At 41.6% G+C, this 21593-nt stretch overlaps 2 protein-coding genes across 2 annotated transcripts; both read right to left on the reverse strand.

The window, feature by feature from the left end:
* Nucleotides 1-2285: 2285 nt before the first annotated feature.
* LOC143809051 (uncharacterized) lies at nucleotides 2286-8964 on the reverse strand. Its single transcript, XM_077292217.1, has 3 exons — nucleotides 7883-8964; nucleotides 2854-2948; nucleotides 2286-2631 (listed from the first exon to the last, which is right to left on the reverse strand). The coding sequence occupies exons 1-3, from the start codon at nucleotides 8010-8012 to the stop codon at nucleotides 2464-2466; spliced, it is 393 nt and encodes a 130-aa protein (XP_077148332.1). The 5' UTR covers nucleotides 8013-8964; the 3' UTR covers nucleotides 2286-2463.
* A 584-nt stretch (nucleotides 8965-9548) lies between these two features.
* On the reverse strand, nucleotides 9549-11110 carry LOC143809052 (uncharacterized). Its single transcript, XM_077292218.1, has 3 exons — nucleotides 10944-11110; nucleotides 10719-10869; nucleotides 9549-10635 (listed from the first exon to the last, which is right to left on the reverse strand). Exons 1-3 carry the CDS (start codon nucleotides 11074-11076, stop codon nucleotides 10191-10193), a joined length of 729 nt encoding a protein of 242 aa, XP_077148333.1. The 5' UTR covers nucleotides 11077-11110; the 3' UTR covers nucleotides 9549-10190.
* Nucleotides 11111-21593: the final 10483 nt, after the last annotated feature.

Genomic DNA, 21593 nt, shown 5'->3' on the forward strand with positions numbered 1-21593 from the left:
CCAGATCTTGTAGTCATTGAAAATGAAGAGACATCGGACTGTTCACTCGGAAGAAATAGAGGTGACCGATGGTATATGTTTAAGATGTTGTTGCACTGATTTGACCTTTCTCCACTGATACACCATATGTTGTTGATAGTCCCTCTGATCACAGCTAAACTTGCTAATTTGGGACTCGTATCTTTTTAACTATTGAATCAAGGGTTTTCTCTAGACTAGAATCAAATGCACGCATTTTTTAAGCAAGACAGCTCGTGCGTAGTCCATTTTGAGTTGTGTCAATTAGTTTATCCAGCTCACATATGTTAGTTGAATTAAGGCCAATCAGTAACTTTATCAATGATGATGAACATGTACTACAAATCTCTTCCCAATTGGTGATAAACTGGGAGTCTTCAATCGGGAAGGTAGGGATCACCCGGACTCTCAGACCCCTTGGGATCATATTGCAAGCCAAATATTTTTCGAGGAACGCTCTGTTCCACCCCCCTGTCTGTATGCTTTTCTGATAACCGGTCACATCTTGAATGCATGGCAAACATTCATTTTGGGTATTAATTATCTTCATGTCCTTTTACTTATGCACATTTTCCCAGATGTTGTACTATATATATAATTTTTTGTCCCTGGTTACCCCTTGTGTTTCTCATATAGTGGAATGCGTTGAGAACAGTAAAACTTAAAATTGATCAATGTAAATCAAAATTAATATCCCATGGAGGCCTGTATTTGGAATGATGCTCAAAATCAAAGAGGAAAATCAAATTGCAGGCTGATCCAACTTCAGAGGAAATACATCAAGACAAGGAAATGATACTCAGTATTGTGTGTGGCCTCCACGTCCGTGTATGACCTCCCTACAATGCCTGGGCATGCTCCTAATGAGGCGGCGGATGGTCTCCTGAGGGATTTCCTTCCAGACCTGGACTAAAGCATCCGCCACCTCCTGGACAGTCTGTGGTGCAACGTGATAGTGGATGGAGCGAGATATGATGTCCCAGATGTGTTCAATTGGATTCAGGTCTGGGAAACAAGCGGCCCAGTCCATAGCTTCAATGCCTTCCTTTTGCAGGAACTGCTGACACACTCCAGCCACATGAGGTCTGGCATTGTCCTGCATTAGGAGGAACCCAGAGCCAACCGTACCAGCATATGGTCTCACGAGGGGTCTGAGGATCTCATCTTGGTACCTAATGGCAGTCAGGCTACCGCTGGCGAGCACATGGAGGGCTGTGCAGCCCTCCAAAGAAATGCCATCCCACACTATTACTGACCCACTGCCAAACCGGTCATGCTGAAGGATGTTGCAGGCAGCAGATCGCTCTCCACTACGTCTCCAAACTCTGTCACATGTGCTCAGTGTGAACCTGCTTTCATCTGTGTAGAGCACAGGGCGCCAGTTGCAAATTTGCCAATTCTGGTGTTCTGTGGCAAATGCCAAGGGTCCTGCACGGTGTTGGGCTGTGAGCAAAACCCCCATCTGTGGACGTCGGGCACTCAGACCATCCTCATGGAGTTGTTTTCTAACAGTTTGTGCAGACACATGCACATTTATGGCCTGCTGGAGGCCATTTTGCAGGGCTCTGGCAGTGCTGCTCCTCTTCCTCCTTGCACAAAGGCTGAGGTAGTGGTCCTGCTGCTGGGGTGTTGCCCTCCTACGGCCACCTCCACGTCTCCTGGTGTACTGGCCTGTCTTCTGATAGCACCTCCAGCCTCTGGACACTACGCTGACAGACACAGCAAACCTTGTCACAGCTCGCATTGATGTGCCATCCTGGATGAGCTGCACTACCTGAGCCACTTGGGTGGGTTGTAGAGTCCGTCTCATGCTACCACGAGTGTGAAAGCACAACTAACATTCAAAAGTGACCAAAACATCAGCCAGAAAGCATTGGTACTGAGATGTGGTCTGTGGTCCCCACCTGCAGAACCACTCCTTTATAGGGGGTGTCTTGATAATTGCCAATAATTTCCATCCGTTGTCTATTCCATTTGCACAACAGCATGTGAAATTGATTGTCAATCAGTGTTGCTTCCTAAGTGGACAGTTTGATTTCACAGAAGTTTCATTTATTTGGAGTTATATTCTGTTGTTTAAGTGTTCCCTTTATTTTTTTGCACAGTTTATTGGTGGTACAAGGGAAGAATGCTTTTAAAAGCTCAAACATTTGTATGTATTTTTTTTTTACAACATTCGGAGTGAAGTTTGATGACAAGAGAATCTCAATCAATATAGATTTTTTTTAAATGAAGAATAGGAGATAGAGGGATAAAAAATGAACAGAATCAGTAGACAAAATCAAAGTCAGGAAGACAGCCAGGGTCAAATACCAGGTTATCAGGAAAAGCCAAGTCAGGCGAGCAGTATGGATACAGCGGAGCCTGGTGACGGAGGCATTACCAAAACATATCCAGGTAAAGATATTACAGTCAGAAGGCCACAGGTAGATGGTGATGGTCCTTCTATACAGGTCCAGCAGTGATGGTGGGTCTGCTGAACTTCAGGGTGCTAAATGTTGAGCCTTTACGTCTTTTAGATGACACTAGGGCAACAGTGACAACATGCAAATAAGCGAGCAGCCCTGGATAATCCACGCCGGCAGGATGATAAGATCCGGCGTAAGATGGAACCTAAAAGAGAAATAAATATAATGTAAGTGATGGGGCTCCGTATTACATAATTCTACTGAGCAATCACTGAGGCCGGACAACAGAAGAATCTTATTCACACAGATGTTAGGAATAACTGTCAGACGTGTGACAATCCCATCACTGACATGACATCTGCTCCATATGAATTATCCTCACTGACGGACATACATCATACAACATGGAGCTGATTCTTACACTTACCTTGTCTCTTTTTCCCTTTTTTTTTACATTTTCTGAGTTTTCTTCCTTAATACTCAGATTTATTGTAGATTTTACTTCCTCCTCAGCTGGAATTTCTGATTAGAAGGAAAAATAACTCTGTAAGAACATATTCTTTTTCAAGTATTTTTATTAACATTTTGAAATTTATAAACAGTACTTTCATAGATTTACAAATTATTTTGCAAAAAAGGTAGTAGGGAAGGTAGGAGGAAGGTAAGGTATTAGGAAAGGGAAGGGAAGTATATCCTGTAGGTATATTTTAAACAGGGTAATTATTCAGTACCTATACCTATATGGTTGGAACTAGACAGACCTATAACCACACTTATAACGATTCTTGGAACAGGATCTGTCTTGATATAGTTAACTTCTATTATGTCTAGGATTTCATATACATGAAAGGTAGCAAGTTCTACTACCTATAACTCGAAAATAAAGACAATATTAGTTAATAAAAATGTTGGTGTATAGTGTTCCATTTGCTCCATTTCCAGTCATATTTATGTAAACAACCATTTGCTATTGAAAATTTGAAGTCCAACGTATTATGTATTCGCAATTTGTCTATAATGTCAGGGAGTATTGGGATTTCGGAACTTTTCGAAAGAGTGGCAATCATATTTTTTACTATCAATAAAAGGCGTATTATGACAAATTTTGTTGAATGATGTACACTCACCGGCCACTTTATTAGGTACACCATGCTAGTAACGGGTTGGACCCCTTTTGCCTTCAGAACTGCCTCAATTCTTCGTGGCATAGATTCAACAAGGTGCTGGAAGCATTCCTCAGAGATTTTGGTCCATATTGACATGATGGCATCACACAGTTGCCGCAGATTTGTCGGCTGCACATCCCAAAGATGCTCCATACAAGGCAGGATGGATCCATGCTTTCATGTTGTTTACGCCAAATTCTGACCCTACCATCCGAATGTCGCAGCAGAAATCGAGACTCATCAGACCAAGCAACGTTTTTCCAATCTTCTACTGTCCAATTTCGATGAGCTTGTACAAATTGTAGCCTCAGTTTCCTGTTCTTAGCTGAAAGGAGTGGTACCCGGTGTGGTCTTCTGCTGCTGTAGCCCATCTGCCTCAAAGTTCGACGCACTGTGCGTTCAGAGATGCTCTTAGGCCTACCTTGGTTGTAACGGGTGGCGATTTGAGTCACTGTTGCCTTTCTATCAGCTCGAACCAGTTTGCCCATTCTCCTCTGACCTCTGGCATCAACAAGGCATTTCCGCCCACAGAACTGCCGCTCACTGGATTTTTTTTTCTTTTTCGGACCATTCTCTGTAAACCCTAGAGATGGTTGTGCGTGAAAATCCCAGTAGATCAGCAGTTTCTGAAATACTCAGACCAGCCCTTCTGGCACCAACAACCATGCCACGTTCAAAGGCACTCAAATCACCTTTCTTCCCCATACTGATGCTCGGTTTGAACTGCAGGAGATTGTCTTGACCATGTCTACATGCCTAAATGCACTGAGTTGCCGCCATGTGATTGGCTGATTAGAAATTAAGTGTTAACAAGAAGTTGGAAAGGTGTACCTAATAAAGTGGCCAGTGAGTGTATATCTTCCATATCCAAAAAGAAAAGTGCTGTTTGAGGGGAAAGAGTAAAATATCTGTTGAAAAATTCACCAATATGTTTGGATACCTGGTTCCATAAATTTGTGAGTTTCGAACATGACCAGAAAATATGTAGCAATTCTCCTTTGGAACCACATCCTCTCCGACATAAAGGGGATGAGTCAGTATTAAAATGTGCAAGTCTGGAGGGTGTTAGGTACCACCTAGTTAATAATTTGTAGTACGATTCGTGCAGTGGTACTGAAATGCTTGAGGAGTAGGAGTATTTTATTGAGTCTTCCCATTGCTCCGGTTTTACATTAAGTTGAAGGTCCCTCTCCCATTTGAACATGTATTTATTTTTTCCTAATTTGCTATCTTTATTAAAAGAGTTATAGAGAAATCTCATACTCCCAAAAAATTTTATGGTTTGTGTTGTTAAGGAGGAGATGAATAATTTCTGTTTTCGGAGAGACCTTAAAGACGAAACCTTGAAGACCATCTTTAATTATAAAATAGTGTATAAAGTCCGAGGAAGGAATGTTGAATTTATTCTTAATCGCAGAAAATTTTAATAGTTTATCATTTGCAAATATATCTCCCAATTTCCGAATACCATTTTGTATCCAATTTTCTGGGATAGAAATTCCATAAATAGAGGCAATTAGGACAATTGGGAAATCTTCTCTTAATTTGAATTTTTAAGTATTTTTTTTAATGGCCAGTTTATCCCAAGAGTGGGTGATAGCTCAGAAAATAGGATGCTTCAATTTATATTTGTTTAGATTAAATATATGATTGAGGAGAAGGCCTTTTAAAGAGTTGGATGTATTATGAGATTTTTTCAAGTCTATCCAAGCTGGTTTCACACCATAAGTTATCCAATGTTGACTCTGTTTGATTAAGTTGGCATAATGATAGGCTTGAAGATTTGATATCCCCATTCCTCCGTTGTATTTCTTTTTATAAAGTATGTCCCTAGCTACTCTAGCTCTCCTCCTATTCCAGATAAATGAAAATTTTTATTACATTTTTCAAAGAATATTGCTGTGAAGATTAAGGGGAGGGCTCTGAAGATGTACAATAGTTTCGGGAGGATTACTGTTTTGATTGCCATGACTCTGCCTATCCATGATAATCCTATATTTTCCCGGGGTTGTAGGTCTTTTGAGATGGCAGATCAAAATGATTCGCAGTTTGCATTAATTGTAGTGTGTATTGTTTTTGTGAATAGAATGCCTAGGTAGGAAATTCTTTCCATTTCCCAAGATATTTCTGCTACATTTTTTATAGATTTGATTGTACTATTTGTGAGATTAAATTGCAGAATTTTTTATTTACAATTATTAATTTTAAAATATAATAATAGTGAGAACTCCCTAAATATTTCAAGTAGTGCAGTGATGTAGCGGGTCGGATTTTTAAGTGTTAACAGCATATCATCTGCAAACTTATTTTGAACTGTTTAGTTGAAGTGTTGATACCTGTAATGTTTTCATTCTTACGAATTGCTTCAGCTAGTGGTTCAATTGCTAGGGCGAAAAGGAGTGGCGATAAGGGGCCCTGTCTTGTTCCGTTATTTATGGGGAAAGGTTTGGATATATTATTATTTATATATATTTTAGCACTTAGGTCGGAATAAAGAGCAAATACTGATTTTATCCATTCATTATTAAATCCAAAGTTTGATAAAACTATCTTCAAATATTTCCAATTACCCCTATCGAACGCCTTCTCGGCGTCCAGCGCTAGAAGAATCGATGGAATTCATGTAGATTTAATTTTATTAATAATATTGACAAGTCTCCTGGATCTGTCTGACGTTTGCCTACCTTCAATGAAACCTGATTGATCGTCATTTATTACTTTTGGAAGGATTCCTTTTAGTCTTATGGCTAATATTTTGTCGAAGATTTTTAAATCTGAGTTAATAAGAGAAATTGGTCTAAAATTTTTAACTTCTTCCAAGTCACTTTGAGGTTGTGGAATCATGATGAGGGTAGCCTCCAGCATTTCGTTAGGAAAATTCCCAATCTGAAGCTTGGTTAAAGATTTTTGGCATGTAAGGAGTGAGTATTTCTGTAAATAGTTTATAATATTCGTTAGTTAGACCATCAGGGCCCGGTGATTTTTGTGATTTCAATGTACGTATAGTTTCTGTGATTTCAGAATTTGAGATGGGTAGATTGAAGTTGAGTAAATCTGGGGGGCTAATTTTTGGAAGCTGTAGCCTGTTAAGGAAATCTGTTATCTTTTGGGAATCTGGTTTGGTGTTTGCATTATCATTATTTAGATTATATAAATTTCTGTAGAAACTCGCAAATTCCTCCACAATGTCCACTGGGTGTTGTTTCATATCTCCTGTAGTGCTTTTGACCCTATTTATTCTATTACGGATTCTTTCTTTCTTTAACTTAAACATCATAAATTTTGTCGGTTTATTTGTCTCAGAGTTAGCTTTAAATTTTGATGTTTTAATGATTTTTTCAAAGTCATCTAGAATGGCTTTATTTAACTCCCGTCTCAAACTAAGGATCTCTGTGTATAATTGCTGAGGTTTTGGATGAGTGTTGTTAAAACAGTTTTCTTTTATACGTATTTGTTCCTGAATGGATTTTATTTTTTCTCTTTTTTTTTAATTATGTTTTGCCACAATTTGGATCATTTTTCCCCTCACAACCGCCTTATGTGCGCACCAGATTGTGAATGGATACCGCCTTATGTGCGCACCAGATTGTGAATGGATTTGTTCTGTATCGTTTTCTTTAAAATATAATCTTAGTGAGGTATCAATTTCGTTTTTATTTTCTGGAGTGTTTAATAAAAAATTATTACATTTCCATAAAGCTGAGTTTTTGAAAAATGGGCCTATCCACAATTCGGCTGTGATGGGAGAATGATCCGATATTGATCTATCTAGAATGAGTGACCTTTTAATTTTTGTAAGGGAAAACACATCTGTAAGAAATAAATCTATTCTAGCAGAAGACTTATGTACTGATGAGAAATGTGAAAATTCTCTAGATGAGTTCAGACACCTAAATGTATCATATAGTTCATTGTTTTGGATCCATTTGTTGAGACTACTCGAAAGCTGGCGTGTTGGAGATGTAGAATCAAGGTTTCCATCAGGTACCATATTGAAATCCCCTAAGATGTATAGATTACCCTTTTTTTCAACTGAACCTTCTTAATTACATTGTTAAGGAAATTCAGTTGTTTTGTATTGGGGCAGTATATGTTTACAATTGTACATAGGGCCGGCCGAGTTAATCTCGCTTATTAAAATATGGTATCTGCCACATGGATCTACGATCTCCTCTATGAATTGAAAAGGTACTGTGTTTTTTATCAGGGTGATTACACCTGCTTTTTTCTTTTGTGCGGAAGATGAAAAGCAATGTGGAAAATCCCTGTGGGAAAAGTTTGGGTGATTACCTTTTTTAAATTTCGATTCTTGTATACATACGATGTCTGCTTGTATTTGCTTTACTTCTTTCAATAACGTGTATCTTTTCCATGGGCTTTTGAGCCCCCTGACATTATAGGACAAAAACTTTAACTGCATATGTTAGATTGTTGTAGGAGCTATAGGAACACCAAGAACAAAATAGAAAGTTAACAAACAGGAAAATTGAACAGTTTTATCAAATGCCAAACAGTATAACAAATATAGACGTAAATGTTCGATTCTGGGTCTTTTCCCAATGGGAATTCTGACCTAGCTGGGGAAAAGTTTGTGAAAAGTTTTTTCTCTCCCCTATTAACCCCAAATACTTATGAGACAATAAGATTAATAATGCAATTAGTAACCTTCTCCATTGGTAGTAATTAATCTTCATGAGCTAAGATTGTTCAAACTTAATAACTCTTTGGATCTATAAGACAAATTAAGTGGGAGATTTAAAGAATGACATTCCTTCCTCCAATGAGTTAATCACCGTGAACTTGTCTCTGTAGTGGAACATCAGTTTGGTAGGAATTCCCCAACTGTATTGAATGTGTTGTTTTTTTCAATATATCTGTTATGGGTTTAAATGATTTGCGCATATCCAGAGTATGTTTAGAAAGGTCAGTAAAAATGTTAAGATGATGGTAAGGTTCTGGTAACGATCCTTTATTTTTTATATAGTTCTGGATCTTTTCTTTTGTGCCATAAAAGTGCAGGCGTATAATTGTGTCTCTTGGTTTGTCTGCCTGTATGCCTTTGGGTTTTGGCAATCTATGGATCCTATCGATGCAGAGTTCGAGATTGTTGGTGTCTGGTAGGGTTTTTTTGAATATGGTTTTATCAAACTCTGGTAGATCGGATTGGCTCACCTCCTCTGGGATTCCTCTTATCTTCAAATTATTTCTACGGTTTCTGTCCTCTAGATCTGCCATTTTGGATCTAAGGTCGTTAATTTATTTTTTCAGGACAGTGTTTTGGTTAATTAAAGAATCTGTTTTGTGTTCTAGTTCAGTAATTTTTGATTAATTTTGTTCCAATTTTTGAGTGATACCTCTGCATACTTCCTCAAATGAAGAGTAGTGTTTTGCAAAACCGATATTCAATTTAGGCCAGTCTCACACGTCCAGATAATTTGGTACCGGAAAAATCAGTACCGGAGTTATCCGTGTCCGTGAGCTCACGTGGCACATCAGTGTGATACACGTGCGGCAGCCGTGTGCCGCCCGTGTGCCGACTGAGTACCACACGGACCATGCAGGAGACAGCCCTACAGTAAGCGCTGTCCCCAGCGTGGTGCTGAAGCCGCCATTCATCCCTTCTCTCCAGCAGCGTTCGCTGGAGAGAAGGAATTAAAAATCAATGTTTTTTTATTTTTTTTGTGGTTAAAATATACTTCCCGGCAACCTCCCCCCTCCCACCCCCTGTGCGCCTGCCCGCTGGAAATAAAATACTCCCTCGTTGCTTCCTCTCAGCGCCGCAGCTTGTCCTGTATGGGCGGTTACGTGGTACCGCTCATTACAGTGATGAATATGCGGCTCCACCCCTATGGGTTTTTTGTGCGTTTTCATGCGTTTTTAGTGCGTTTTTTGCAGTGCACTTTTGGTGCAGTTTTTTGTGCGTTTTTTATGAGTTTTTATGCTGATTTGTCAGCGTTTTTTTTTAAGCTAAATATGAGATAAAGTTAAAAGAAATATATATATTTACGTGATGTCATTTCCTAGTCCAATTGTTGTGTGTGTGTGTGATCCCGTGAACGGAGGGTTACCATAGTGGCTTCATCAGGGCCCAGTCATTAGTTGTAGGCCTAGAAAGATATTTTTTTCGTCGTATATTCTATAGGTCAAAGAAATGTTATTTTAAAAATAAGAAAAGGCAAATTTTAGGGAGTTTAGTAAATAAAGTTTGAAAAATATGCTATGGGATGGTGAAAATCCAATTTTTTTTATAAATTATTTAAAAAAGGTATGAAAAAATAGTCATTGCTTTGTTAAACTTCATTCTTTTATTAATTATTTTTTAACTAAATCACAATTATAGCACGATTTGATTTTCTGAAAAAACTTGTTGGGTATGGGTATTCAAAAATAGTGTGACAGAATATAATGGAACAGCATTATGACTGTCAACATTGTAACTAATGTAACATAGTATACTCCGGGCCAAATACAAAGTGGTCAGAGTTGGTATCAGAGTAGTACTGGCTGGTAGGCCGGTGATACCATTGGTCATGCTGCAGTGGCTGTGGTGTTGGCGGTGGAGGTCTCACACTCTTTGTGATACCTGTTACAATGTCCGCTAGGGGGCAATTGGTGCAGGTTCTTCGAATGCATCCAAAAGGGCATGGACAGATCTCATAAATTTGCTCAGTCTTTCCGGTGCCAATAACCGTGCCTTGTTTGCAATAGTAGACCCAAAAAGATCAAGATAATCCTCTTTGGTCAATTTGTTCAGAAGATCAATGGTCTCATTGACTCTTTTTGTGGTTTTATCTTCTTTTTTTTTGCCTAATTTTTTTTTGGAGGGTGGGACTGTTATTGGCATCGGAATGACAGAGGTTCCTTGGGTTCTTGGCACATCACTTTGGTCAGCCGAAGATGTTGAACTGGAACATATTCCCGAAGTGCCTACGACAACAGGGATAGAGTCTTGTGAGCCCAAAGCAGATGCCTCATCTGCTGACTCTGCTGTTTCTGCTGTTGAGTCCTCTACGGTGTCAGGAGCTGGAATGTTCCCTTCAGTGCTGTGAAAAAAAAGGAATTTTTAATTTTGATACAATAAATTATATTCATCAGTACTGCATTCACTTTAGTTTTAACAAATCACCTCCTCAAAGTCCTGCTTGTGAGCAAGAAACTTAGCTCATCATACCAGCTGAAGCTCCCTTTGACCGGGGAAGACCCGCTTTTGGACCGGCTGGTCAGAATTTTTTGAAAGTGGTCTCGCACAGAGCGCCACCGCTGTTTGACTTCTTTATCTAAAACAATAAAATATGATCATTACATTCCCTTTAAAAAAAAAATTTCTGCAAGGTGTAAAAAAAATACTTACTAATTTGCTGCTGCAGGCTATAGTTGTAGCCGTCATAATGCGGATTGAGGTCACGTACAATCCTCGTCCAGCAATTTTCACGTGCATACTTGTCTTTATATGCCTCATCGGCCGGGTCCCATATGGCGGGCATGTCCCTTATCTATAATGGATAACAAAATGTAATTAAAAACCTTCCTCAGATGTAATAGACATTAAAAAAAGGAAGAATATAAAAAAAATTAGAAATTGTAGACACACCGATATATATATATATATATATATACATATATATATATAATGTATGTATGTGTGAATATATATATCTACTATATAATTGTCTAAGGGTCACTTCCGTCTTTCTGTCCCTCTGTCTGTCACAGATATTCATTGGTCACGGCCACTGTCATGGAATCCAAGTTGCTGACTCGTCTCGCCAGCTGCCGGTCATGGCTGCCGCAACCAATCAGTGTCGGCCACATTCCGATTAGTCCCTCCCTACTCCCCTGCAGTCAGTGCCCGGCACCCGCTCCAATCTCCCCGCAGTCACTGCTCACACAGGGTTAATGCCAGCGTTATGGCCGCAGGTTTCACACGTCAGTGGCTCCGGTACGTGTGGTGACAGTTTCCTCACGTACCGGAGACACTGACTCACGTAGACACATTAAAATCAATGTGTCTCTACACATGTCAGCGTGTTTTCGCCGACCGTGTGTCCGTTTGGAAAACACGGAGACATGTCAGTGTTCGTGGGAGCGCACGGATTACACGGACCCATTAAAGTCAATGGGTCAGTGTAAAACACGTACCGCACACGGATGCTGTCCATGTGCCGTCCGTGTGCCATGCTGGAGACAGCGCTTACAGTAAGCGCTGTCCCCCCTGTGTGGTGCTGAAGGCTGCATTCATCTCTTCTCCCCCGCAGCGTTCGCTGGAGAGAAGAGATGAAAGATCAATTTTTTCAAATTTGTTGTTAAAAATAAACTTTGCTGGTGTCCTCCCATCCCCAGTGTGCCGCCCAGCCCCTTGCAGATGCAGAGAAATACTCACCTAGCTCCCGCGATGTCTCCTCTCCGCGCCGCTGCTTCTCCTGTATGAGCGGTCACGTGGTGCCGCCAATTACAGTGATGAATATGCGGCTCCACCCCTATGTGTTATTGTTGTTTTATTTGTTTTAGGGTATGTGCACACGTCAGGATTTCTTGCAGAAATTTTCCTGACAAAAACCGGACATTTCTGCTAGAAATCCGCATGTGTTTTTTTCGCGTTTTTACACGTTTTTTGTGCGTTTTTTTCCAAATGCATGGAATTGCGGGAAAAACACGGAAAATCCATAAAATCAATGAACATGCTGCTTTTTTTTTTTTTTACCGCAATGCGTTTTTTTCACGGAAAAAAACGCACCATGTGCACAAAACATGCAGAATGCATTCTAAATGATAGGATGCATAATGTATGCATTTTTAATGAGTTTTTATAGCATTTTTATCGCGAAAAAACCTGAACGTGTGCACATACCCTCATAGTCATCCCTTTTTGGGGAGATCTAGATTTATTTGGGCTTAACAGATTAGGGATAGCTACAAATGATCTGGAGGAAGATAGCGTGGAAGTTTGCTTGTAATTTTGTGAGGATTTTTTAACTTCGGATCTTTGATCCATTTGGAATTGTCTATGATGTATTGAAGTATAAGGCTGATTAACCAGGAATTAATTACTGTCTCTTTAACCCCTTCCCGACCTCCGCCGTACTATTACAGCGGAGGTCAGAAGCCCCGCTTTGATGTGGGCTCCGGCGCTGAGCCCAACTCAAAGCCGGGACATGTCAGCTGTTTTGAACAGCTGACATGTGCCTGCAATAGCGGCGGGTGAAATCGTGATTCACCCGCCGCTATTAACCAGTTAAATGCCACTGTCAAACGCTGACAGCGGCATTTAACCGGCCGCGTGGCCGCAAATGATCGCATCGCCGACCCCTGTCACATGATCGAGGGTCGGCGATTCGTCAGGATGGTAACCATAGAGGTCCTTGAGACCTCTATGGTTACTGATGCCGGCCTGCTGTGAGCGCCACCCTGTGGTTGGTGCTCATAGCTCATAGCAAGCCTGCAATTCTGCTGCATAGCAGCGATCTGGCTATTGAAGCATGGGAAAAGTTACAAAAAAAAATGTTTTAAAAAATATGAAAAAAATAAAAAAAATATAAAAGTCCCCATCCAAAATAAAAAAAAAAAAAAATCAATCCTACACATATTTGGTATCGCCGCATACAGAATCGCCCGATCTATCAATAAAGAAAAAAAGCATTAACCTGATCGCTGAACGGCGTAGCTAGAAAAAAATGCGAAATGCCAGAATTACGTTTTTTTGGTCGCCGGGACATTACATTAAAATGTAATGACGGGTGATCAAAAGAACGTATCTGCACCAAAATGGTATCATTAAAAATGCCAGCTCAGCACGCAAAAAATAAGCCCTCACCTGACCCCAGATCACGAAAAATGGAGACTCAGCAGGTAACGTAAAATTGCACAATTTTTTTTTTTTTTTTAGCAAAGTTTGGAATTTTTTTTTACCATTTAGATAAAATGTAACCTAGCCATGTTTGGTGTCTATGAACTCGTAATGACCTGGAGCATCAAAACGGCAGGTCAGATTTAGCATATACTGAACCTAGCAAAAAAGGCAAGCAAAAAACTAGTGTGGGATTGCACTTTTTTTTGCAATTTCACCGCACTTGGAATTTTTTTCCCGTTTTCTAGTACATGACATGCTAAAACCAATTATGTTGTTGAAAAGTTCAACTTGTCCCACAAAAAACAAGCCCTCACATGGCCATATTGACGGAAAAATAAAAAAGTTATGGCTCTGGGAAGAAGGGGAGCGAAAAACAAGAACGCAAAAACGGAAAAGGGCAAGGTCGTGAAGGGGGTTAAATGCTATTATCCAAAGGATTTATTGTAGAGATTGCCTTTGTATATCCAAAACAGACAGAATATTTTGCAATTTATAGATTTATTTCACAGCACTAGCTTCTTTTTTTTAAATATATCACCAGTGTAGTTCAAACGTTTATTATCTACAGCTAGAGGAGATATTAAATTAGCTCTAAAGTACAATTGGGGTATAGAATGCTGGGATAGGATTGTTTTTAGATTTTTACCACAGCTTTAGTGGTATCACAGGGAGATCATTCCCACAATAAATTTAATTATTCCACAATGTTGGCTCCCTGTCAGAAGACTTGGAAATCACTACGTTTATTTGTTCCCCTTCGTGGGCTGGATGATTTCCTCACCATACATAACATTCTGAGTTATAGGTAATTTAGTGACGAAATTTAGTGATTGGTAGAGAAAGTTGAACCTAACTGATCTAGGTCTTTTTTCAACTTGCGTAACTATTTAACAAAGTGGAGACTATTAACATTTATATGTCAGAGACCATTGTGCCCTATAAATGGTAACACTAACCCCTAGAATATATTAATGTGAACCAGGCCTTAGCAGGACAAGCGGCAGAAATAGAAAATAAGAAAACACACTGCATGTATGTAGAATCTCAGATACAGACAAAGACGGGGATTTGCTGCAGAGATAAAAGGATGTTCAAGATAGAGATACAAGACTCGCTGTAGACCTGAAATGACAAAGGCGCAAAGATTAGCATTAAGCCAAAAACAATAATTGCAGAAAAGAAAATAAGCATTACCCTCATTAACTTAGCCCGGACTTTCAGTACCTGTGGGGTGAGAGGCAGGCATTGGACACAAGACAACACAATACCACCTGTAGACAAAAAGTTTTTCATCAAAGCAACCCAAACTCCCGGACACAAGGGAGACACCGTGGATAATAATAATAATCTTTATATAGCGCTTTACAGTTTAACAGTTTCAAACACAACAGTCATAAGTAACAACGTTAACAATGCAATAATTAAAGCAAAATAAGCCGACCCTGCTCGAGAGATCTTACAATCTACAATGAGGTGGGGGAGATACAAAGTACAGGAGCTTATTTACAATAATGTAGTTACAATGATGGTCCAGCCATCTTCAGGGGGTGGGGGATAGATGGAAGTAGTGAATGGGCTACACACACACACAATCATAAAATGACTTTGGTTAGTGAATTTGATAGGCCGCTCTGAAAAATTGTGTTTTGAGGGAGCGCCTAAAACTATACAAATTGTGGATGGTCCTAATATCTTGGGGTAGAGCATTCCAGAGGATTGGCGCAGCACGGGAGAAGTCTTGGAGTCGGGAGTGTCAGGTACGGATTAGTGCAGAGGTTAGTCGAAAGTCATTTGCAGAGCGCAGCAGTCGGTTAGGCCGATAGACCGAAATGAGGGAGGAGATGTATGGGGGTCCCGCACTGTGGAGAGCTTTGTGGGTGAGAAAAAGTACTTTGAATTGTATCCTGTAATGAATGGGCAGCCAGTGTAATGACTGGTGAAGAGTGGACGCATCCGAGTAACGATTAGCTAGATGGACGACCCTGGCTGCTGCATTAAAGATAGACTGGAAAGGGGAAAGTTGAGTAACAGGGAGGCCAATTAATAGAGCGTTACAGTAGTCCAGGCGGGAGTGGATCAAGGCGACAGTGAGGGTTTTTGTTGTTTCCATGGTGAGAAAAAGGCGGATTCTAGAGATGTTCTTTAGGTGTAAGCGGCACAAGTGGACAAGAGATTGTATATGGGATGTGAAGGAGAGATCGGAGTCAAACATAACACCCAGACAGCGTGCCTGCTGCCGGGGTGTTATGGTGCCACCCACGGAGAGGGAAATGTCAGATTTAGTATATGTCAAAAAATATAATGAAAGTGGCGCTGGTGATATAGGGTATATAGTTACCTGCAGCGAAAAAGAAACACAATCACCACCAGATTGTGAAAAACAAGTATAAAAATATAAAATAACTTTTTTCGCGCTGGTACACCCTAAGTATTGAGTAACAGTCGAGTAGCCAAGATAATTTAAGGAATTATGGACTCGCGTATATAGTGTAATCGGATATCTACGTGGATGTATATCCACAACCCGTTATGCAGTCAATAATCTAATATGTGGATATAGTATAATCTATACCCCGTAGAAACCACAAAATAGTTTGTCAATTGCAGATGAATCCAATCTCCAGTTAAAACATATAATCATAAAACGGTCAATACCTTGAGAAATGAAGATGGATGGATTCACTCTTCCTTTAAAGAAGTTTTCAGCTGTACTGGACAGCACATGTAGAATCTTGCAGGAAGTGTGATACCGGAGAGCTACCCCGGCTGGTAGTAGCTCAATCCGGGTGTCCGATTCCAGTTAGGGGCGGTGATACTCCGTCTTGGTCTGACGCCGCCGCAAGGTGCGGTGTGTACAAGCGGCGCGTCTAGGACCTGTGTGATGTCAGTGATCAGGTGCCCGCCCCACGTGATCGTGAAACTCCGTACGGATCGCTATAGGGACCAAAACTAGCCAACGCGTTTCGAAAACCGCTGTTTTCTTCCTCAGGGCTGCCCTGATATCCGATTACACTATATACGCGAGTCCATAATTCCTTAAATTATCTTGGCTACTCGACTGTTACTCAATACTTAGGGTGTACCAGCGCGAAAAAAGTTATTTTATATTTTTATAAATGTCAGATTTAGGGAGGATAGTAAATGGTGGGAGCAGAGGAAGTTCGATTTTGCAGCGGTTGAGTCTCAGATAGAGTGGACATGATGTTAGAGACTGCAGACAGTCAGTGGCGTTCTGTAGTACAGCGGGGGTAAGGTCAGGGGATGACGTGTATAGTTGTGTGTCATCGGCATAAAGATGGTACTGAAAGCCAAATTTGCTGATGGTCTGTCCAATTGGGGCCATGTAGGTGGAGAAGAGAAGGGGGCCCAGGACTGAGCCCTGAGGTACCCCGACAGAAAGAGGAGGAGGAGATGAAGTGGAGCCAGAGAACAGAACACTGAAGGAGCGGTCAGAAAGTTAGGAGGAGAACTGTTGTGGATTCTGTTTTTGGGCTCCCTCTGGTGGTTACGGCTGGTACTGGGTGACTTTGGTGTGTTGCGGTCTCTGGTTTCCACCTGTCCATCAGAGGCTGGGTGTTTCCTATTTTACCTGGCTTTTCTGTCATTCCCTTGCCGGCTATCAATGTACTCAGATGTGCTCAGTTTGGTTCCTCACTACCTGCTCCCAGATCTCTCAGGATAAGCTAAGTTCTGTTTTTTAGTTGTTTGGTTTTTTGTCCAGCTTGCTAATTATGACTCTATGCTAGCTGGTAGCTCTAGTGGGCTGAGGTTCTCCCCATGTGCCATGAGTTGGCACATGGGTTCTTGTAATCTCAGGATGGTTTTTGATTAGGGTTTTTTGCTGACCGCTCAGACCCCTTTTGTATCATTCTGCTTTCTAGTTATAGCGGGCCTCATTTTGCTAAATCTATTTTCATCTCTATGTGCGTGCCTTCCTCTCAGTTCACCGTCAATACATGTGGGGGGCAACTATACCTTTTGGGGTTCATTCCTCTGGAGGCAAGCTAGGTCTTTATTTCCTCTGCAGTGCTAGTTAGCTCTTAGGCTGGCGCGTGGCGTCTAGAATCAATGTAGGCACGCTCCCTGGCTATTTCTAGTTGTGTTTGTCAGGAGTAGGGCAGCGGTCAGCCCAGGTTCCATCACCCTAGAGCTCGTCCGTTATTTATGTTATTTTGCTTGTCCAGTGCGATCCCCAGCCATTGGGATCCATGACAGTATAGCCGGCCTACAAAGTGTTAATTGTTTGGGCTGAAGCAGGAGAAAAAGAAGTGTTTAAGGGAAATTTTTTTTTTTTTTTTTTTCCCCTCAGAGTTTTGCTGCCTAGCCCTTAATTGCTGTCTAGCTGCTTCTTACCTCCTCTTAACCCTTGAATGGCTCTGACCTTAGCTGTTTAATATGGATGTCCAGAGTTTGGCTTCCAGCCTGAGTAATCTTGCTGCAAAAGTTCAAAACATACAGGATTTTGTTGTTCACACTCCCATGTCTGAACCTAGAATTCCTATTCCAGAGTTTTTTTCTGGAGATAGATCTACCTTCCTGAATTTCAGGAACAATTGCAAATTGTTTCTTTCTTTGAAATCTCGCTCCTCTGGAGACCCTGCTCAGCAGGTTAAGATTGTAATATCTTTCCTGCGGGGCGACCCTCAGAATTGGGCATTTGCATTGGCACCAGGGGATCCTGCATTGCTCAGTGTGGATGCGTTTTTTCTGGCACTGGGATTGCTCTATTAGGAACCTAACCTGGAGATTCAGGCTGAAAAGGCTTTATTAGCCCTCTCTCAGGGGCATGATGAAGCGGAAGTATATTGTCAAAAATTTTGGAAATGGTCGGTGCTTACTCAGTGGAATGAGTGTGCCCTGGCTGCAAACTTCAGAGATGGTCTTTCTGAGGCCATTAAGGATATTATGGTGGGGTTCCCTGCGCCTACAGGTCTGAATGAGTCTATGACTATGGCCATTCAGATTGATCGGCGTTTACGGGAGCGCAAACCTGTGCACCAGTTGGCGGTGTCTTCTGAACAGGCACCTGAGACTATGCAATGTGATAGAATTCAGTCCAGAAGTGAACGGCAAAATTATAGGCGGAAAAATGGATTGTGTTTTTATTGTGGTGATTCAGCTCATGTTATATCAGCATGCTCTAAACGCACAAAAAAGGTTGATAAATCTTTTGCCATTAGTACTCTGCAGTCTAAGTTCATTTTGTCTGTAACTCTGATTTGTTCACTGTCATCCATTTCCGTCGATGCCTATGTGGATTCGGGCGCTGCCCTGAGTCTTATGGATTGGTCATTTGCCAAACGCTGCGGTTTTAGTCTGGAGCCTCTGGAAGTTCCTATTCCTTTGAAGGGAATTGACTCTACACCATTGGCTATGAATAAACCGCAGTACTGGACACAAGTGACCATGCGCATGACTCCCGTTCATCAGGAGGTGATTCGCTTCCTTGTACTGTATAATTTACATGATGTACTAGTGCTTGGTCTGCCATGGTTACAAACTCATAATCCTGTCCTGGATTGGAAAACAATGTCTGTGTTAAGCTGGGGATGTCAGGGGGTTCATGATGATGCACCTCTGATTTCAATCGCTTCATCTACTCCTTCTGAGGTCCCTGCGTTTTTGTCTGACTATCGGGATGTTTTTGAGGAGCCTAAGCTCAATTCGCTCCCTCCTCATAGGGATTGTGACTGTGCTATAGAATTAATTCCTGGCAGTAAAGGTACCTTCACACGAAGCGACGCTGCAGCGATAGCGACAACGATGTCGATCGCTGCAGCGTCGCTGTTTGGTCGCTGGAGAGCTGTCACACAGACCGCTCTCCAGCGATCAACTATGCCGAGGTCCCCTGGTAACCAGGGTAAACATCGGGTAACTAAGCGCAGGGCCGCGCTTAGTAACCCGATGTTTACCCTGGTTACCAGCGTAAAATGTAAAAAAAACAAACAGCACATACTTACATTCACGTCCCCCTGCGTCCACTTCCTGACTGACTGAGCGCCGTACAGTGAGAGCAGAGCGGTGACGTCACCGCTGTGCTGCTTTCACTTTCACTTTGCGGCGCTGAGTCAGAGGAGGAAGCAGACTGCAGGGGACGCAATGTGAGTATGTGCTGTTTGTTTTTTTTACATTTTACGCTAGTAACCAGGGTAAACATCGGGTAACTAAGCGCGGCCCTGCGCTTAGTAACCCGATGTTTACCCTGGTTACCAGTGTAAAATATCGCTGGTATCGTTGCTTTTGCTTTCAAACACAACGATACACAGCGATCGGACGACCAAATAAAGTTCTGGACTTTATTCAGCGACCAGCGACATCACAGCAGGATCCTGATCGCTGCTGCGTGTCAAACGAAACGATATCGCTAGCGAGGACGCTGCAACGTCACGGATTGCTAGCGATATCGTTATAATGTCGTTTCGTGTGAAGGTACCTTAAGTTCCCTAAGGGTCGTTTATTTAATCTGTCAGTGCCAGAGCATACTGCTATTCGGAATTATATTAAGGAGTCCTTGGAAAAGGGACATATTCGTCCATCTTCGTCCCCTCTGGGAGCAGGTTTTTTTTTCGTGGCAAAAAAAGATGGTTCCCTGAGGCCTTGTATAGATTATCGCCTTCTGAATAAGATTACAGTCAAATATCAGTATCCATTGCCATTATTGACTGATTTGTTTGCTCGCATTAAGGGGGCTAGGTGGTTCACTAAGATAGATCTTCGCGGTGCGTATAATCTTGTGCGGATAAAACAGGGTGATGAGTGGAAAACCGCATTTAATACGCCTGAGGGCCATTTTGAGTATTTGGTAATGCCTTTTGGACTTTCTAATGCTCCTTCAGTCTTTCAGTCCTTTATGCACAATATTTTCCGTGAATATCTGGATAAGTTTATGATTGTGTATTTGGATGATATTTTGGTGTTTTCTGATGACTGGGAGTCTCATGTTCTACAGGTCAGGAAGGTGTTTCAAGTCCAGCGGGTCAATTCTCTGTTTGTGAAGGGCTCAAAATGTCTCTTCGGAGTCCAGAAAATTTCTTTTTTGGGGTACATTTTTTCTCCTTCTACTATTGAGATGGATCCCGTCAAGGTTCAGGCGATTTGTGACTGGACACAACCTACATCTGTTAAGAGTCTTCAGAAGTTCTTGGGTTTTGCTAATTTTTATCGTCGGTTCATTACTAATTTTTCCAGTGTTGTTAAACCTTTGACTGATTTGACTAAAAAGGGTGCTGATGTTGCTAATTGGTCTCCTACGGCTGTGGAGGCCTTTCAGGAACTTAAGCGCCAGTTTTCTTCTGCTCCTGTGTTATGTCAACCAGATGTTTCACTTCCTTTTCAGGTTGAGGTTGATGCTTCCGAGATTGGAGCGGGGGCGGTTTTGTCACAGAGAAGTTCCAATGGCTCGGTGATGAAGCCATGTGCGTTCTTTTCTAGAAAATTCTCGCCCGCCGAGCGCAATTATGATGTGGGTAATCGGGAGCTTTTGGCCATGAAGTGGGCATTTGAGGAGTGGCGTCATTGGCTTGAGGGTGCTAGACATCGTGTGGTGGTCTTGACTGATCACAAAAATCTGATTTACCTTGAGTCTGCCAGGCGTCTGAATCCTAGACAGGCTCGTTGGTCGTTGTTTTTTTCTCGTTTCAATTTTGTGGTTTCATACCTGCCAGGTTCAAAGAATGTGAAGGCAGATGCTCTTTCCAGGAGTTTTGTGCCTGACTCTCCTGGAGACTCTGGGCCTACTGGTATCCTTAGGGATGGGGTAATATTGTCCGCCGTCTCCCCAGACTTGCGACGTGCATTGCAGGAGTTTCAGGCGGATAAACCTGATCGTTGTCCACCAGAAAGACTGTTTGTTCCGGATGATTGGACCAGTAGAGTCATCTCCGAGGTCCATTCTTCTGTGTTGGCTGGTCATCCTGGAATATTTGGTACTAGAGACTTGGTGGCCAGGTCTTTTTGGTGGCCTTCCTTGTCAAGGGATGTGCGCACCTTTGTGCAGTCTTGTGAAGTGTGTGGTCGGGCTAAGCCTTGCTGTTCTCGGGCCAGTGGGTTGTTGTTATCCTTGCCTATCCCGAAGAGGCCTTGGACGCACATTTCCATGGATTTTATTTCAGATCTCCCTGTCTCACAGAAAATGTCCGTTATCTGGGTTGTGTG

Source organism: Ranitomeya variabilis, chromosome 2 (genome assembly GCF_051348905.1).
Source record: "Ranitomeya variabilis isolate aRanVar5 chromosome 2, aRanVar5.hap1, whole genome shotgun sequence".
Lineage (NCBI taxonomy): Eukaryota > Metazoa > Chordata > Amphibia > Anura > Dendrobatidae > Ranitomeya > Ranitomeya variabilis.